This window comes from Lycorma delicatula, chromosome 3 (assembly GCF_047948215.1).
Source record: "Lycorma delicatula isolate Av1 chromosome 3, ASM4794821v1, whole genome shotgun sequence".
Lineage (NCBI taxonomy): Eukaryota > Metazoa > Arthropoda > Insecta > Hemiptera > Fulgoridae > Lycorma > Lycorma delicatula.
Window position 1 is genome coordinate 153,895,762 of NC_134457.1, and position 19,651 is coordinate 153,915,412.

General features: G+C 27.5%; 1 protein-coding gene across 1 annotated transcript in view; it reads right to left on the reverse strand.

The window, feature by feature from the left end:
* The window catches only part of retn (retained), a 233,669-nt gene that overhangs the window by 10,129 nt on the left and 203,889 nt on the right, over window positions 1-19,651 (reverse strand). The window contains exon 5 of the mRNA XM_075359226.1: window positions 4,450-4,563. Coding sequence (XP_075215341.1) covers window positions 4,450-4,563 — 114 coding nt within the window. The remainder of the gene's footprint in view (window positions 1-4,449; window positions 4,564-19,651) is intronic.

Below are 19,651 nucleotides of genomic sequence, written 5' to 3' on the forward strand. Positions count from 1 at the left end.
AAAAAAAAACTTATTTTTGAGAAGCAGTAAAATGTAGTGACTAAAATGTGAAAGATCTTACTAAATTGTGATTCCAAAAAATACTTCAGCTTAATATTGTTTCTTAAACCTTTAAGTGCTGCTGTAGTGAAGGTACAAAATCATGAAGGTTGTCTATTTTCACTACCACTGGAATAAATATTATCTGTGATTAAGTTCAAGTATAAAGATTTTGGAAATCTAATGAGATTTCCTAAGGCTACAGAAAAATTGAGACTGTAAAGGTTTACATTTATGAATGTTTAAACAATCTTTAGATGCTTTACTTGAGAGATATTTTCAGCCAATTTGAAAGATAAGCCTATTTAAAGTCTCATTTTGATTGAAAAAACTTGCAAAATCTGAGTAAAATTGCTTTAGATTTTGAAACATAATTATTTTATCAAACTGTTTTAAATGGATCTGCTGAATCTTAAATTAGTAACTTTTAAAGTTAAACAGAATGTTTGCAGTATAATAGTTTCTTACCAAAAAAGAATCTGGCAACATTGAGTCCTTTCACAACATTGTCCATCATGAAATAATATTTTATTTAAATATAATAAAAAAAATTAACCTCCTCATCATAAATTTAATAATAATTTTTTAGCACAAATTTTCTAAGAAACCAAACATTGTGTCCCACCCATACTTCTATGAATAGTATTTGCAGGGTAGTAATTTGAAATAATTGGGTTATAGAAATTCATGAATAATTATCAATCATAGTGAGAACTTTAGAACCAAAACTCTAAAAACTGGATCTTTTTTTTGGAATCAGTGAAAAAAATCTTTTAAATAAAGAGCTTAAAAGATGTTTAATGACAGTCAATAAACATAAAATTTAAAAGGATAAACTTGTTTCAATACTTTATTAAAATTTAATGATCCATTTCCAAAATATTTACCTCATACTTGACCCCATATACTTAATCCACTTGCAAAATAGTGTTTTGTAGCCTATAATATAAAAATGTATATCTTTATATATCTACTTGTGCACTTTCACTGAAGAGTCCAACAAATATGTACTACTGGAAACTGTATACTTTATTTACATTTCCACATTCACTCTTATTTAATTATTGTGTAATAATGCCAAAGATTTGATTAATTTTCTTTAATGACATTTTTAGGAAAATTTACATGCATTACAGAAAAATACTTATAAATTTTTAAAGAGTTAGATGCAACATAATTTGTTTTTTTATAATTGATTGTTTTTCAACTATAATTATAAAACCACAATAAAAGACAACTTGAAAAATGACTAATATTCAGTCATATTTAGCAAAGTAAGCCAAATTTGACTCAAACTAATCAGTTTATAAATAAATTTAGAATAAATTTATATTTTAGTTCATAATTATAAAACAGCCTAAGTGTTTATGAGTCATATCTACTTCTCATTCCACGATTTTTATTTCATTGTTAATTTTTATAAATATTTATCAAGTAGTAAATCTTTCGTTACTTAATGAGTATTATAATTGAATACAAAAAACTATTATCAACAATAATAAAAATCATAACACTCTTGCTTTTAATTTTTGATCTGTATAAGTGCTTTCGTAGTGATCACTACTTTATCATATATTCTAAAAAACGTTTAAGTTAAAATATTAAAATAGAAAAGAAAGATGTTTCATCTTCTAGGTCAATAAGTAAATAATCATTTTAAATGAAATAAAAAAAAAAAATTATTAATAATTAATTAATTAATTTCATACTGCTATTATTATTGGATAATTTTATATTAAATAAATTTTTATATTGTTTCAACCATTTTCCACTCATCTTCAAAATTTAATTGTCCATTTGTAATATTATTTTTCATTATATGAATTTTTTCCAGAGATTGCATTTTAAGTTTATTAATCTGCTAAAATTAAAAATTTATTATTAATAATAATAATATAGATTATAAATATATTTGTAATAAATCAGGTGTATACAGGATAAATTATGGAAGTGATAATTATAATAAATTTTATATAAGCATGAAAAGCAGAACATTTGGAAAAAAATCAAGTATATTTACAGGCTTTTTGATATATCTGATGAAGTAGTGATCATTACGAAAAGTCTTATACGAGGTCTGTAAATAAAGTAATGAGACTGGTTTAGAAAAACTTTTTATTTACAATCCAATTATGCTTGCACTTTATCACCTTTGAAATAGTTCCCTTGGGAAGCCACCGAATGCTTCAAATGGTTTTCCCACTCTTCATAGCAGTGTTAGAACTCAGAAACTGGAATATATCATTCATACATTTATTTTATGTTTTATGCTGTTCAAAAATGGTGTCCTTTGAGGTGTTTTTTAAAGGTGAGAACAGGAAAAAGTTGCAGGAACTCAAGTCAGGTGAATAAGATGGTTGAGGAAATACAGGAATGTTCTTCTTTACCAAAAACTCATTAATTGAGAATGCAGTGTGACAAGGTGCATTATCATGATTCTGCATCCAGTAGTCTTTGATGGCTGGTCTCACGTGGGCAACTCTTTTCTCCAGTCTTTCAAGAATTTCTTGGTAAACATATTGATTTACAGTCTGTCCTGTAAGCAAAAACTCCTTATGGAGAATGTCATTACTATTGAAGAAACAAATTAGCATGGTTCTGATTTGCTCATTTTTGCTTTTTTGGGTCGTTGAATTTGAAGTGTGCCACTCCTTGCTCTGGTGTTTTGTTTCTGGGTCGTACTCAAATATTCAAGATTCATCACCAGTAATAACATTTTTTAGAAAATCCGGATCAGTTTCAATCTGCCCTAGAAGATTGCAGCACACTTCCACCCTGTTTTTTTCTGTTCAACAGTGAGGTTTTTGGGACCAATTTTGCACAAATTTTTTCATATCCAATTTGTTTGTCAAAATTTAATGGACTGTGGTAAGTTCAAATTCAATTTTTCTGCAATCATTCTAACATTTAATCACCAGTCGTACCGTATCAAGTCTCTGATTCGCTCAATATTGTCATCACTTTTCGTTAACATCTTCCAGAGTGTGGGTTGTCCGCAACAAAAATGATTTAAACCACCTAAAAACTTGGGCTCATGACAGAGCATCATCTATATACACCCTTTTCAATTTTTAAAAAGTTTCAGTAGCATTTTTACCGAGTTTAACACTAAACTTGGACAACGTTGCTCATAATTAGTATCACTCATTTTTGTAATGCACAACAAAAACTCATTTCACAAAAAGTCTGTTTGCGTCTCATGTGGCAACAATAGGCTAACAATTTTAATACCTAATATAAATCAGCTGTTCATATACCCATGTGTTTACTAGTAAATTTACAGTGTTGTCACTTTGGCTGCCAAAAAACCTGGTCTCATTACTTTATTTACAGACCTTGTATATACAAAAATTTACAAGCAGCAAATAATTTTTACTACTGTTGATAGTAGTTTGTTATTATACTGCTATGATCAAGTTCATAAACTTTGAATATAAAATTTTAATTTTGATTTTAATTTTAATTTTGTAATGAAACATTAGTTTTAAAAAACTCACTTTTTGAGTACTTGCAAATATCCTTCTTGAAGGTATTTTCAGAACTATACAGTACTTTCAAATTCATACAGTGCATTCTTTAATCATTGTGTAGATGGCTATCTGACTAAAGTAATTAAGACATCTGTTCAGAATGTTATAAGATATTTGATTTGCACTATGTTTGAACACATTTTTTTCTGCATAAGAGTTTATAAATTTCATATAATTCAAAGTTGAGTTAAAGTATGAAATTTACAAATACAGTAAAATTTATCAAGCAAACAACCAAACACAATACAGATAAATTATACAATTTGATCTCTCATAAACAGTGCACTAAAGATTTACCACTTATCACTTATAGGTAAGCACCAGTAATAGTGCTAACTAGAACACAATTAAGAAAGGAACTGTTTGGTAGTTCTGTAAAGAATTTTTTGAAATATGTTTCCAATTATATAGAAGGTGAGATATTTTTATAAAATTTTAAACTGTGTTTGGACAGGCTCATCTATGACACTATTGTTTTAATTTTCTATTTCTATTCTAAAACAAACACTACCACATCATTATAAAATAATTGTATGTAATTTTAACATTCATTTTACCAAAAGTGTGAAACAATTTATAAATTCTAAAATTAATTAATATTATTTTAATGAAAATGAGAAATTGTAAATAATTTGTCAGATATTTATGTTTACTACAAAATATCTATAAAATAACTGCCAAGATTTTATTCCTATCATTTAAATTGCAAATGATATGATTTTAATTGCAAGTGATATAATCACAATATTATTACTTTAATCATTATTACTGTAATGAAATCAAAACACTGTATTTTTTTTTTGTTATTTTTTAACCACTGTAACTGCTATGATTAATAATGAGCAGTAACAGTTATTTTTCTTAATCAAATCTGACTTACTTTGCCTGTGATTTGGAGGTGTGCCTGAAGAACTTCGAAGCTCTTTGTTGAGTAGTTTGACGTATTCAACCATCCTTGCTTCAAATTCTGGAGGAACCATTCCTGGTATTGGACCTGTAGGGCAAACATAGTAGCTATTTGTAACTAAACAAAATTTTACCTAAATTAATTAATCGATTTTGTTGTGAAGTGATTAATTACTTACAAAAAAAAAAAAAAATGATAGCAATAATAGTAAAAGAATATATTTATAATGATTATGTAAAATAATTTTTTTAGGTGTCTATCCACTGTCCAGGCTAATTAATAAAATTGTTATTCAAATGGTGGGGATAATTTTTGAATCGTTGATAACATGCTTTAATTGCTCATGAGTAATGAAATGAATAAATTGTGAGTAGTGAGAACAAAAAGAAAACTATGAATTAAACCCATTGCAGAAATGCATCATTCTAACAACTGAGGTAGAATAAAGTAGACTATAGAATAAAGTAGTGTATCATATTTTTCTATAACTCATAATTTTTATTAATAATTCATAAAAATTATATGGCAGCAGTCATATAACACTTGATTGAATAAACCTCTTCAGTATAGCCAACGATTCATAAAACCAACAATAGCAGCACTGCTGAAGTTAAAACCTGATTTGCTGAAAATTATCATATAGGTGTACACAATTTTTTAAATGATAACTAAAGTTTTTTTTTCTATGAATGGAAAATTAAATAATAGGAAAAATGAAGGAAACTAAGAATGGAAACAAAAGAATTTTGGCTCAATTTCTAAATAGCTAAAAATATGTTTCCATAACATTTTTTTAAGATTGCATTCCAGTCTTTCCTCAGTAATGTTGTATATGACACTGATGATAATGACCCTCAATAAAAGAGACCCACCTATATAATATGTAATCAAGTCCACTGAGTAAGTTTTTTTAAAATAAGAATTTCTATATTTCAAATTCTACAAGAACTGATAATTTTTATATTCTATTTGTAAAACTTTTCAGTTAATATTTTTGTTGTGCTGTTTTCATGAATATATAAAAATGTTAACCATATGAAAATTTTATGCCTTTTAAAAGTACAATGCCATAAACTCAACATATTTAAACAAATTTGAGACAAATGAACAAACAAAATTAAAATCTAGAATAGTTCTGTTTCACAGCATTTAAATAGGTATCATAAACTCCTTAATGTTTGTAATGTCTTAACAACAATAACAACCGCAATATTACAGAAAAAGATACTGGATCATAATCTGGAAAAGATAATCTGAAAGAGTGTGTTTTAAATATTAAGAAAGTGAAACATAATTACCTAATTATTTTACAAAAGTGTTAACAAAATTTTCTTATTCTGATCTACAGCATAAAAACCAATTAATTACTTACTCTCTTCTGTGTTTGAGCAAAAATGGGCCTTTCCTAACAGTCTAGAAACTGCAATTCATAGTTACTTCAACAGTTATATTGTTTATATGAGAACTTTCTTTTATTAAGATAGGTACAGCAGTAAAACTAAACTTATTTAAATTAATTTTTATATTGGCAGACTAACTAAGTGGAAGAGCCAGTATAATTGGTAATTAGTAAAACAGGTGATTGGTTGTAATTCAATAAAATATAAATTGCAGTACTTCATTGAATGTTTGAACTAATTTCATACTCGTATTTATAAATAAATATGGAAATAGCATACAATTTCAAGAATACAATTTTCAGTAATTTGTTTCTTTAAACTAAGAACGTCCCCTGATTTTTCTGAGTTTACATGGAGAATTTAGTAGAATATCTAGTAATATTATCTAGTAATAGTATCTTAGTAGTAATATTTAGGAGAATTTAGTACTGCTGGATATTTTTCCTAATATCAAACTGCAAGAGAATGTTGTTATAGAAATGATCTTATTTACTTGTTTGTTTTCTTGCAACCAGTTTTCCAGCTACTGCTGGGTCTGGGTCACCCAGACCCAGCAGCATGTACTATTAGCATGTACTATTAGATAAATGCATTTACTGCTATTGGCTTGCCAGGCCTGCATAGCTGTAATGGAAGTGTAAATAAATTGATAAAAATTTAGTCTGGAACAGATTCACGTTGACCACTCCTGAGATGTGTGGTTAATTGAAACCAGTGGCAGCTCATGCATAGTAACTGTGGAACTGCAGCACCCCTTATTTCTACTTGATATTATCAATAACATTTAATACAATGAGTCTTTTTTCTGTAATTCTTTCTTTATATTTGTACAATATGTAATCCTTAAGCTTAATGTCAGTAACCATTCGCCAGTTTATGAAAAAGATACATAAATGTATGGAACTGTGCGCTTTTCCATACAAGTTGCACATGAGGTTGCGAGAGAGAGAGAGAGAGAGAGAGAGAGAGAGAGAGAGAGAGTGAGCATTGTTGCTCCCACAGTGTCGATCCTGGTGTGCTGGTGGAAGGTAGTTTTTTTTTTTTACTCCGTGTGTGTATGGAATGTTCCTTGTTCGTTCCCTTTTCTAGTTTAGTTGGTGAAAGGAATATGAAAGTGGTTTAGCTGTTTTTTCAGTACTGATCAGAAGTTGGCAGAAAGCAAGGGCTCTTTGATTGCCAGATCTGTCCAAAAACATGCTGGTAGGGTGAAAGAGAAAGTAATTAGTAAAAACTAATTATGTATTTGTTTCTGTGTACATATAAATTTAAATTAAGCACCATTGGACTATAGTGTTTCCAGCAGATATTTTATTAAGTTATTAATAATACTAAAAAATATATCTGTATTGTCATTTTATTTTTTATTTGGTTAAACTGAATATGGTTTTTAATCACAATCTGTTTAAAAACTGTGTAGAATTAGATTATTTCTGCTTCCAGCTATTCTATTTAATTCATTTTTTTTTTTGTTCTTTTACTTCACAGAAAACTTTAACCGTGGCCTTGAAAAGACGTAGAAAACAATTTTATGGAGTAGACCCCCATTAATTTTAGCTACAATCCACTACTGATTGAAACCCAACCATATATTTTTTGTAATTTTCTTATATTTATTATTATTTTCTATGAAGAATTTCATTATTCTGTATTATTACATATTAGAAAAATTAATATATTTTTTACAATTTATTGTTATAGATGTTTGTTGACCTATAAACTGTTAACCAAAGAACACCGATATCCACAGTATAGCATTTAAATCCATATATAAACAACTGCCTTTACAAGGACTTGAACCTCAGAAATCTCAATTTCAAAAATCAGCTGACTTGCAATTGTGAGTTTAACCACTAGACTAACCCAGTGGGTTACCTATTTATTTATCTTGTCAAATTTTTTTTAAACTTGGTGTTTGGATAGTTGATATTAACAGTTAATTTCGCTTCATAAATTATTACAATGAAATAATTAAATAATCATGAACTCAAAAAAAAAAAAATATATAATTTCCCCTTTCAGTTAAACAATGATAAATGCTTTCTTAGAAAAGCAAAGTGGAATAGAAGTCAGACTTTAAAATACATTCATAATAAGGAATGAGAGGAATAAATGTAATACATTTTAATAGAAATATAATAAACAAAGGAAGCAACATTTATATTCATTACAAAGTTAACATTTATTATTAACCTTCTGAAAAAGTTAAGGTTAATTAACAAAAATTATCCAACAGTAATGTAATAATAGTAGTAATGGAAACATTTTAAGGCTCCAGCATGTGTAAGACATCTAAGGAAAGCTAATTCAATATTATATATACTCAAAATGCATATATACTTGTATTTATGACAGACTTGTAATTTACTAATAAGTAATTCATCTCTAGTTAGTTCTTCCATTTTACAGTTATTTAAACATACCAAATATTTCTTCATATTATCTTTTAAGTTCATTAACCTGGGTAGTAGAAGAATGTAAATTTTATGAAATATTGCAAAATGAGTTGCCAAATATTTGTAAAATAACTACACTGTTTGTAACTTTCTTATATTTATTATTATTATTATTATTATTATTATTATTATTATTATTATTATTATTATTATTATTATTTTTGTTGAATAATTTCCTTTTTTCTGTATTATTATATGTTAGAAAAATGAATATATTTTTACAATTTATTCTTATAAATGTTTGTTGGCCTATAAACTGTTAACTTTTACACTTCTGAGGAAGTGAAATTAACAATGAAATACTAATCTTGACACTGATATTGTAGTAAAGAGATGATTAAAAATTTTGAAAAATATAACAAAATTGAAATGGATTTCCAGATTTGAAGCAGTTATTTATACATACAAAATCCACTTTTTCACTACAAAAAAAGGGCTAATTAATTTGTTACTTTTTAACTATTTGTTGCAGTCTTTTCTACAGCTTTACTATTTATAAAACACCCAAGATATATGTATCAACAAACTGTAGTTGTTTTCTTTAAGAATCTGATATATTTCACTGGACAGCTTGTCCCAGAGATGAATATAAAGACGTCATTGTAGAGTTGAATATTACCTACATTTTCTACAGTTGGTTTAGCATGCAGGAAATGTTACTGGATCAGGTGAGAAAAGTAGAAGGAAACCATTTCACTTCCTCTTTCCTTATTAAACCCGGGGAAGGAAGTTAGTTGTTTTTTTTAAATAGCTATGTTGTTTTCTTGGATTAACTTTTGATTCATATCATACTGTCTAATTCTATTACAGTTGTTGTATCTAATATACACTCAAAACTACAGAGAAATAGAATTTAATCTGTAACTAATTCTAATTTCCTAATGTTAGAACCAGTAAAAATTAACATCAATCATATTGCTCTAGTGAATAGCATGCTGGTTTGTGCCTGATCAGTTGGTTTTAGGTTTGATTCCCTGCAAGAGTAGCATTTTTTTAAATTTATAATTTCATCTATTATATTTTTCTCATTACAATAAAAATATATATCAAGCATATTCAAGTTGTAATAAATAAATTAATATATAAATTTAATATAAAAAAAAAAACAAAAAAAGAAAACACTTGATCAAATGAAAATGTAATCCACAGGTCCTCTGAAATTAACCATAGGTAAATAAAAAAAAAAAAAAAATAGTACTGTATAAATTATATTTTTATCTAGAAAAAATTCATTACAAATTTTAAACCAGATCTTTGAACTAGTAAGTTTTTATCAACTAATTTTAGAAAACAGCTTATGTGGCTGCACACATTTAAAAAAAAAAAAACTAAATTTTTAAAATTATGTATAACAATATTAATATTATAATAAATTTACAGAAGATATAAATGGTATTTCATTCATCACAGTTGTCACTGTCAGAAAGTTTGAGGTGTCAGAATAAAAAAAAATCTCAGAATCATTTTTCAATGATGACAAAAAGACATCCATCGAGAAACAGTAAGAAGAAAAGAAAAGGAAAATAACAAACGGTCTATGCTATATAGTTTAGTAAAAGTAATGCAATATGAGTTGGCCTTAATCCAGATTCAAATCTAATCACAGTATAAAAATATATAAAGAAATAAATATAGTAAATATATATTTAAGATAAAACAAAAGATGTAAGTCGTGAGTTATAAACACAGGTAATCTCAGGTCAGGGGAAACATCAGTCAACACATAAGAAAACTCATATTCAAATTTATTAGTGTGAATGTGTACTCATGTTGTTTGCTCTTTCCCTTTGCTCCTCCTTTTTCCTATACAAGCTAATGTCTTGTAATTGGAGTATTGCCAACATGTAAAACCTAACAATAGATTACCATCTTCTCATCCTTTCATTCTTTAGTGTACCACACATCATCCTTTCCCCAACCTTCAATCATAAAGTATAAAAAATATACAATGCTATAAAATATTACTAATTAATTTTCTAAATGTCAAACATTATTTTTTTAAAAGTATTCAAAGTACTATCAATTCTAAATGAATTTTAAAAACTAAATAAATAAACCATAATAGATAAAACAAAACATAACTTTTAAACATTTCTGTTATATCGTACATTATTTTCTTTTATAAATAATAATATAAAACATGTTTTATTTTTCACAAATGGTATTTATAAACAATTTTACCATGTCTATTTATTTAAAAATGTTAAAAGTCATAAATACAAGTAAATCAACACTGACATACAACTGGATATTGATAAAAATGAGTTAAAATTTGAAATATTATTTTTGTTAGGATAGCACAATAAATAGCAAATAATTATAGAAACAATAAGGAATTATTTTTGAAGCTATCTAATGGAATGGGAACTATTCCAAACTATTTTTCCTCAAATAAAGAAAAGTTTTGACAGGGTTCTAGCCAATAAATACAAAAATGCCAAGGTCATGTTATAACATTAAACTGATATACGAGGAGTATACACATTAAAAATTTAATTGATATAGTTGCAGTTTTATTTTATATATTAACCAATTTTTTTTTTAATTTTGTCACAGTTCAAATGAGATTTATTTTATTTATTGTTGTACAGAAATATAAAGACTAAATAAAGTTAATTAATTCTAAAAAAAAAATATAATTCAAGAAATGGTAAGTGAAGGGTGCTCATTATAATTGAAGGGTGTCGTCTATTAATACCATGAAAAGTATGTTACCATGTAATTAATAACTAATTAGGCTTTACTTGAGATAATAAATAGCCAAAATCTAACTTGATGGATAGATGGTTTTTTAACACACATGTAGTTTTGTTTGTAATTGATGATTTTCTCCCTATTGTAAAATCAAGTTGTCATATCAATTCTGTGGCTACAGGTCTGAGACTGCAAGATTTTCCATGCTGAGAAGTCTAGGACCTGAAGAGCAAGGGTTTTCTAACTTGAGAATTCTGTTTCCTGTCTGGTGACTCACAACAGCCCTAATAGCTGAAATCCCCCTATCAGGTAAAATCAAATTTTTTAATCTCTCCAGCAATAATAAATTATATTTTTAAATTTCAGTGGCAAATACCTTGTCATGTAGAAAGCTATATCTACTCTCTGAATTGTAAGAAAATTGGTATAAATTTGTAAGTAAAACATGATTACAATAAAGTACTTTATTATGACTTATTTTCACTATTTTAATAAGTAATTATACTAGTAAGGGCCAATCAAGAATTAATTTATTTCATGAAAGAACTACTATTTAAAATTACATGTTTTTGTCATTATATATATTATATATATATATATATATTTTTTTTTTTTTTCTATGCACCGAGGTTTTGTAATATATATATTACAAAACCACTTTTTTTTTCAATTTTCTTATGCACAAAGTGCATAAGAAAAAGAAGATCAATAAGAAAAATAACAAAATTAAAATGTAAAACAAATTTAATGTAAAAACAAAAACAACAGAATTGTGTCATTATTGAGGGAGTTTAATAAATGTCATAAATCTATTATTTTTGGTCTTGAAAACCAGTTTTTTTTTAATTTAAGGTTTATTTAAGTTAACCTAAAATTACACAAAACTATGACGTCTGAAGTACCTAATATATGAAGCTGCACTGAACCTCCCCACCACTGATCATAAAAAAATAATATACTCCTTTAGTTACATTTACATCCATTTTTATGCTCAAGAGAGATTTCTAGTTTTCTCTCTTAAATGCATGAATCTTATTGTTGAATAAGAAATCTTCTAAATAAATAAACAGAAACAGCAAAGAAGATACAGTTAAATTGAAAGGTAGTGTTGTATAGATAATATTTGTAAAAATTGTAAAATCATAACACTATTTTTACCTACATTTGAAAATTTTGTTTTATTTAGGAAGTGAATTTATTAAACTTAAGTGTAAAAAGAAGATAGTTTTATAAAGTGATATAAAAACAAGTTTTTCTGCTTCTAGGCAAGAAATAAACTACATTATGTAAAACAAGATTATTCTAAAAGAAGGTTAGCAACAACAAGGGCAGCTTTCTTAAACAAAATAAATTTTCTGATTTGAAAAAATCAGTATTTGTAACAAAAAAGAAGCGTTTATGGAAGAGAAACATGAAAGAACAGAAGGCAATAAAACAATAGAGGTTATGAAATAACACAGAAGAAAAGTTAAAAGATAAATGGTTCCATGAATTTAATAATGAAGAAAATTTAAGTTAAGAAAATGCCTGCAGATGCAGAAAATGCCTGCAGATGCCTGCAAATGTCAGCAGATGCCTGCTAACAGAAAAATATATATGAGACTGTTATAAAAAAAAAAAAGTACTAGTTCAGTTAAACACTAGGGTATACTCATATTTCTAATTTTATTTTGTATTTATATACATTTTAATATGCTGCTTTTTGAATCATAATAGAACTTAATAATCAACAGTTATGTGACTTAATATTTTACTATTTTCTGCTCTGATGAAAATTTACATCAACCATGATATATTAATACTGCAAATAGTTGCCAAATCAATTCTTTTTTGCACTGCAAAAAAGTTTTTAATTTTTTAAAAGTTTAACTTTTTACTAAAATTTTACTTCATATTATATATATATAATATAAAAGTGTATATATATATATATATATATAATATATATATATATATATACACACTTTATACCTCAAATACATATACACATGTATAAGCATACCTGCTCTGTTCTGTTATTCACATTATAGTTATACTGTATAATCAATAGTGAAGTTTAATTAACAGTTTTATTTTAATAATAAATAATGAATAAAAAATTGTAATCCCACCTTTGCAAAATTTGTATCACTGATAATTTCAGGTCTTAACAGTTCAGATTATTCAGGTATACCCCTTCTGCATAAAGGAAGTATAATAATCAATTTTTAATTAAAAGAAAGGAATTAATTTATTGCTTTATAACATCACCCTTAGTCTCACATAAGGTTTTGATACACGTAAAGCACCTCAGATAAAACAGGCGCAGTCTAAATTACTTTCTTTAAAAGAACAAATTAAATATAATTATTTGTAGAAAATCCCTATTGAAAAGTGAGGTGATGAAAATCAATTTTAAAGACTTTTGGATTTTGGATGTGCACAATCTTTATGACTTTCATAAATTTCATTCTGATATTATTCATTATTTAAATAGAGGTATGTCAGAAAATAAACTGATACAAGACATCATTTGTTTCCAAAAATGGCATACCACTCCCATAGCGCATGTTACACTATGATATGCTTGGTTTATTACATCAAGAGAGGAGTAAAATTGCCTTTACTCCACTTAATACATTGTTGAATATCAATACACCGGCCCCATCAAAATGCAGTTGATACTCATCCCTAACAGTGGTGACATCTGCTCATTGTTCAATCCCACAGGTACTGGCTATATAATTACAGTATTATTATCAGAAAAAAGTACCTCTGATTGTTGTCATTTGTGGTAAACAAATGACTAAGTCACACAAAATTTTGAATAAAATTAATTGGGAAACAAATTATAAAACAAAAATATTACTGCATTTTAGATAGCCTTAACTTATGCCCAGCAGCTAATATACTTTACCACAATCCTCAACATTTCTTTTCATATTTTTATCAAAGATTTCTCAAATTTGCGTGGCCTGAACAGCTTGTGTCAAACGGGCGATTTTTTTTTATTCTCTCTACATTTTAAATACAAATAATAATAATAAAAAATAAAAGCTGACAACACAGTTATAGGACTTTCCCGCCATGCAGCTTTTTTCTGATGAACGGCTTACACACACAAATTAATTAAAAATATTTATAATTTTATTTAAATACTTTTTGTTTATTTAATTCAATGATTCTAAATAAAAGCGCATGCGCATATCATATTTCATTCGCATGGGTGTGGCGGCATTAGTGGCCACTTTAAATACTTTTTGAATTATAAATATTATTCATTTATTTAATTCTATCATTCATCTGTGACGTTACAACATAGAAGATGACTACAGCAGCTGTATGTCAGTGCTACACTAGTGCTCCTTTTGGTGAGAAGAGGTACTATCAATGTAGTTTACCCACTTAGCCATTAGTTTATTTAGAGCATTTTTTGGGGTAGGGGAGTGATTTTGCAAACTTTTTTTGTAAATATTATTTTATAATTGTTAACAAATGTATATAAGAAAAATAAGAACTTCATTAGGCGAAATCTCGAAATACTGAGGGTGACCTTGCTCTACAGTCTCACCCCCTTGATTTTTTAAGCTGAAAATTAATGGCATCAATGCCCCATTTATAGAAGTACTGTGCTTAAGTTTAGTCAAAATCGGTCGACTAGTTCTGGAGATATAAGGTGATTTATGGTGTGACACCTGACACCAAACACACACATGCAAACAAACATCCAGAAAATTTCCATCCGGTTTTTTAGTTTTTTTTTTGGGTTCCTTAGGTATCAAAATGTAAAGATCTGGTGTAAACCGCATATGCCCAAACTGGACTGAGTCTAATGACTGATTGGATCCGGTTGGGCCCGGATCTTTTTCCTTCAACCTCCTCAGTCTCTGACAATGAAGGCACGGTGGCAGATGTAGGGGTTTCCACCTGGGTGGAAGTTAACCCTTTGGTTGATGAATTCCTGCGAGCTAAGGGCAGACATGGTAGTTCTGTCCTGCTGGCCCATGAAGTTCGTGCCGAATTGGATAACTTGTTCAGTTTTCTTGCAAACCCTAGGAATGTCAGTGCGGCTATGAAGGGTAGATTTTTACCCCAGCTGCAGTTGTTTCAGGAAGCGTTCCCTGTACTTGTAGAAGGATTTGAGAACCTTGCCTCCAAGACCAAAGAGATCACAGTGATCCAAAGGTCTGCCCTGACCTCAGCACAACCGAAACGATATGTTGAAGTAGTCAGGGGAAGACATGAAGCCAGTCAAGTTTCTAAAAAGCCTGAGGTCATTTTTGTTAATAAGGCGGAGGGCTCGACTGTACCCAGTAGTCAATTGAAAAGAACCTTCAGGTTACCCTTCACGATAGTCGGAAAGGGCTTAAAATTAGAAACATTAGAGAGACCAGCAAAGGATTAGTTGTAGTTGTAGACGACGAGGAAACGGTCCAGGTGATCACGGAGTCTTCGGCCGTCAAACAAAATGTAAAAGTTGACCCTAAAAGGATGTGTAGGCCCCGCCCGGTTAATATATATATATATATATATATATATATATATATATATTAATAAGTCTATATATAATACAAGGGGATCATCTTGAAGGGAGCTGAATCGATAAGATGTAACTGGTGGTTGAGTTTTATTTATAAATTGGGATTTATTTATAAATAACTAATATCATTTGTTTGCTAAAAAATTAAAACAACTAAAAGTTAAAACTTAAATATCATTTAATTTATACGAAAATAATTATACACCAAAAAAAAAAAAAAAAAAATTGTTGTAACAAAATTAACACTTTGTGAAGAGATTTTATAATTTAAGAGAATTTAATTTGTTTAAATATGATAATTTCATTTAATTATAACTAAAAATTAAAAAATAAAACAAAAAAATTATTTTTTTAAAATATGCTTTTCTTAAAAAATAAATAAGAAAAACAAAAAAAATTCTTACTAGAAAGTAAAAAAAAGAAAATTTGTTTTCAAGAAAATTTCTTTAAAAAAAATCGTCTGTGTATGACTAAAAAGAAAAGAATTGGGCGCGCTATCACATACAACCACTTTATAATTAGAGAGGGCCCAAAGCTTTTCTTTTTAGTCGTGCATAAATAAAAAATTTGATGTGGGCACTATATGACTTTCTTGCACGCCTATTAAATTACATATACACATTTTTTGCTGCACTTCATTTAAACTTATAGTGGTTAAACTTCATTTAATCAGTATACAGGAATTCTCTAAATGGAACAGTTTAATTATTATTAATTTTTATTTATACGACACACGAGAAATCTGAAACTTTTGTTAATCAGCAACTCACGAAGATACGAATAATACTGATCTAGAATAGTATAATACGTAAAAAGGATTGTAAGAAGCATATTACAGACAAGTGAAAAAAGTTACTTATTTTCACGCGTGCGTAATAAGTGTTACAAGTAGAGTTTTGTACTACACTTTTCCTACGACCAGATTCACTTCCCCGTAGAAAAAAGAAGTTCTCATTTGAAAGATTCTTACATTTTTATTAAATAGAAATAGAAATTTGAAGGACAGAGTAAGTATTTTGAAATTAATAATTTACAAATCATTCTTATTATAAATTAAAATAATTTTTTTAGTAAATACAAATATTTAAAAAAATATATAATTATTTGAATTCAAATAACCAAAAATAATATTAGTAATTAACAAAATAATTGGTAATTAATAATATAATTAAAGTGATTGTTGAAAATTATTTTATTAATTATCAAAATTATTATTAAATTGGATACAATTCAAAAATGTACAGTTAGTATCAACAAAACACTGTATTTTATTGTTCTGTCAAATAATTAAACAAACTGATTTTTTTAAAAATAAATATACAATTTTTAGAAGATTTTGCTAAGAAAATCCAAAAATAATACAATTATAATTTTCAATTAATATTAAATAATCAGATATAATATACGTGGTTATTACCAACATAACATTCAGTTATTTCAAATGGCGACTGCCCAGTCGATTGCAATAAAAAAGGGAGGTGCACAACTAGATGTTACAACAGTCCTAAATACAAAATTTCAATATTCTATGGCTAATCGGTTTTGAGAATGTGTATTAGGTAAAACAAGGTAAGCTTTGGAAATAAAAGTATTCTAATATATTAAGGTTTGTTTAAAAAAAATTGATTTTCGTAAGCAAATTATTTTTAATTCTGAAAGAAAATAACTATATTCACCCTTTTCTATAAAATGTTAAATCAGTAAAAGGCACTGAAAAGTCATATTACTGTAGCCAAGGGGAAGGCACGGGCTTCGGGACACCGTCTTGAACCATCTTGCGTGTGTGAATAGTACACTGTTTACGAGTCCTATCACAAAATACTAACATGTAATATTCAATTATACTCAAGAAAAATGGCCCTAAAAATTTCCTTAGCATTTTTTTGTTTCATGTCGCTCAAGTAGATATGTGGTGTAAGTGAGAACGTGTGGGATCCGTAACCATGCACACAGCGGTTCGAATCCGACTTCATCTACATATAACTTAATAAGATTATTAACCGCTGATTGTAAAAAGTTCTGAATTAAAATGAAAAGTACATAAAACTTTATTTTACTAACTTCTTTTTTTTCGTATTGTATTACTGAATTATTATTTATTGTTAATTTTTTTTTTTACAATCAAAGGTTAATAATTGTTAATAAATCAATGTACTTAAATTAAAAAAAAAGAATATGTATATGAAGTCGGATTCGAACCGATGTACCTTGTAATATCCAAATATTTCATTAATTAAAACTTTATTTGGCTATAACTCTGGAACCAATGAAGATAAGTACCACTTATGATATCATTGAAAGCTCTCAACGAGGGCTTATTACTACAATTAAGAAAAAGTCCAAAATCCAAATGTTTCGGACTTTGAGCTTTTTTGGCCCAGTCGATTGCAATCAAAAGGGAAGGTGTACAACTAGATGTTACAACAGTCCTAAATACAAAATTTCAACATTTTACGGCTAATCGTTTTTGAGTTATGCGAGATACATACATACGTACGTACAGACGTCACACAGAACTAGTCAAAATGGGTTCGGGAATGGTGAAGATGGATATTTCCGTTGAAATCTGAAAACCGATATTTCGCGATTATGATACTTCCTTAACTTCGTACAAGGAAGAAAAAATCCTTTTTAAAGTAATTTTCTTGAAATAAATTCTTTTTACAGTAATCTTTTCGAAAAAAAATTCGTTTACTTTTTAGTACTAATTGTTTTGTTTTTTTGGTGGTGTTTTTTCTTTCTGAAGAAAAAAAATTTGGATGAACAAAAAAAAAATTTTTTTTTAATTTGTAAGCCCCGACTTCTGAAAGGTCGACATTTAAAGAAGAATTACAGAAAAGTCTAATTTTACTTTGTAGAACGGTTTTATTTATGTATCGATTTTTTAAAGTTTATTATATAATATACTTTTGGTTTTGAAATTATCTTTGGAAAATTCCTTAATTAAAATTCAAAAGCATGTTTTGAATTACTTATATTTTTTATTAGTTAATTTATATTAATTATGTTTACAATATAAATTTTCTAAATAACAACTTCTGAAATATTTTTCTCTTCATGTACAATCGATAAACATTTCAGCGTTCAAAAAAAATCTCCATTACGATAAAAAACTATTTTAAACCGGTTGATAATAGCGAAATATACTGGTATTGTATATTCAGATGAACAATATATTTATATATAATGGTAATACCTGATAAGACATAATTGTAAGCCTACATGTGGGAGTAGACGCGCGCATATGTATAAATAACACATGAATATGTTATTCATACAATCATAAACTGACATGCACAATTAATACTGTTATGAAAAAGAAAGGGATTAAAAATAATAATAAATTAAAAAAAGAAGAAAATGACAAAGAAAAAACATGAAAAATGGATATAATATTTGAATATGAAAAGAGAAACTATTTTTACATCGATTTAATATTCTGTCTGCACTTTATATTAGAGAGAGATATTTTAAAGTGACCTAAAAGATATAACCTTTCAATACAATGAATGAATTAAGTGAAAAAAAAAAATAATAATAGTAATAATAATAATAATAATAATAATAATGAAAAAGTAAAAAAGTTATAATAATATACTGCTTTTCTCAAAACGTAAAAATATCAATGGGCAATGAATATAATAATATATGTTAGTTTTAAAGATAAAGAAGAATAAAGATGAGAGAATAAATTAACATGTTTTTCAATAGTCTGAAAATGATAACGATTACATTTATAATCATTATTCAAAGAAAGGTTTTAGCATTTGAATATGATGTTGACGAATTCATGGAGAGTTCACATCGAGTGACATATCTGAATTTGTCAACATCATGGATTAGTATTCAGACGATGAAAAAAAAAACATAATAAAATGAAATGAAAGGTGGCATTACTGATTGTGAACTCACAAAAACTTTTTACCATTACAAAGTGACCTGCACCCTCCCGCCAACGACCAACAAAACACACAAACGCTCACACACTCGCGTAACAAAATAATAAAGCTTTGAGTTGGCTTCTGGATGAAAGCTTATTACTGGTCAACATCTCTTTTATATAATATAGTTGATGTTTTCTTTGGCTGTGTTCTTTCATCAATTAATTT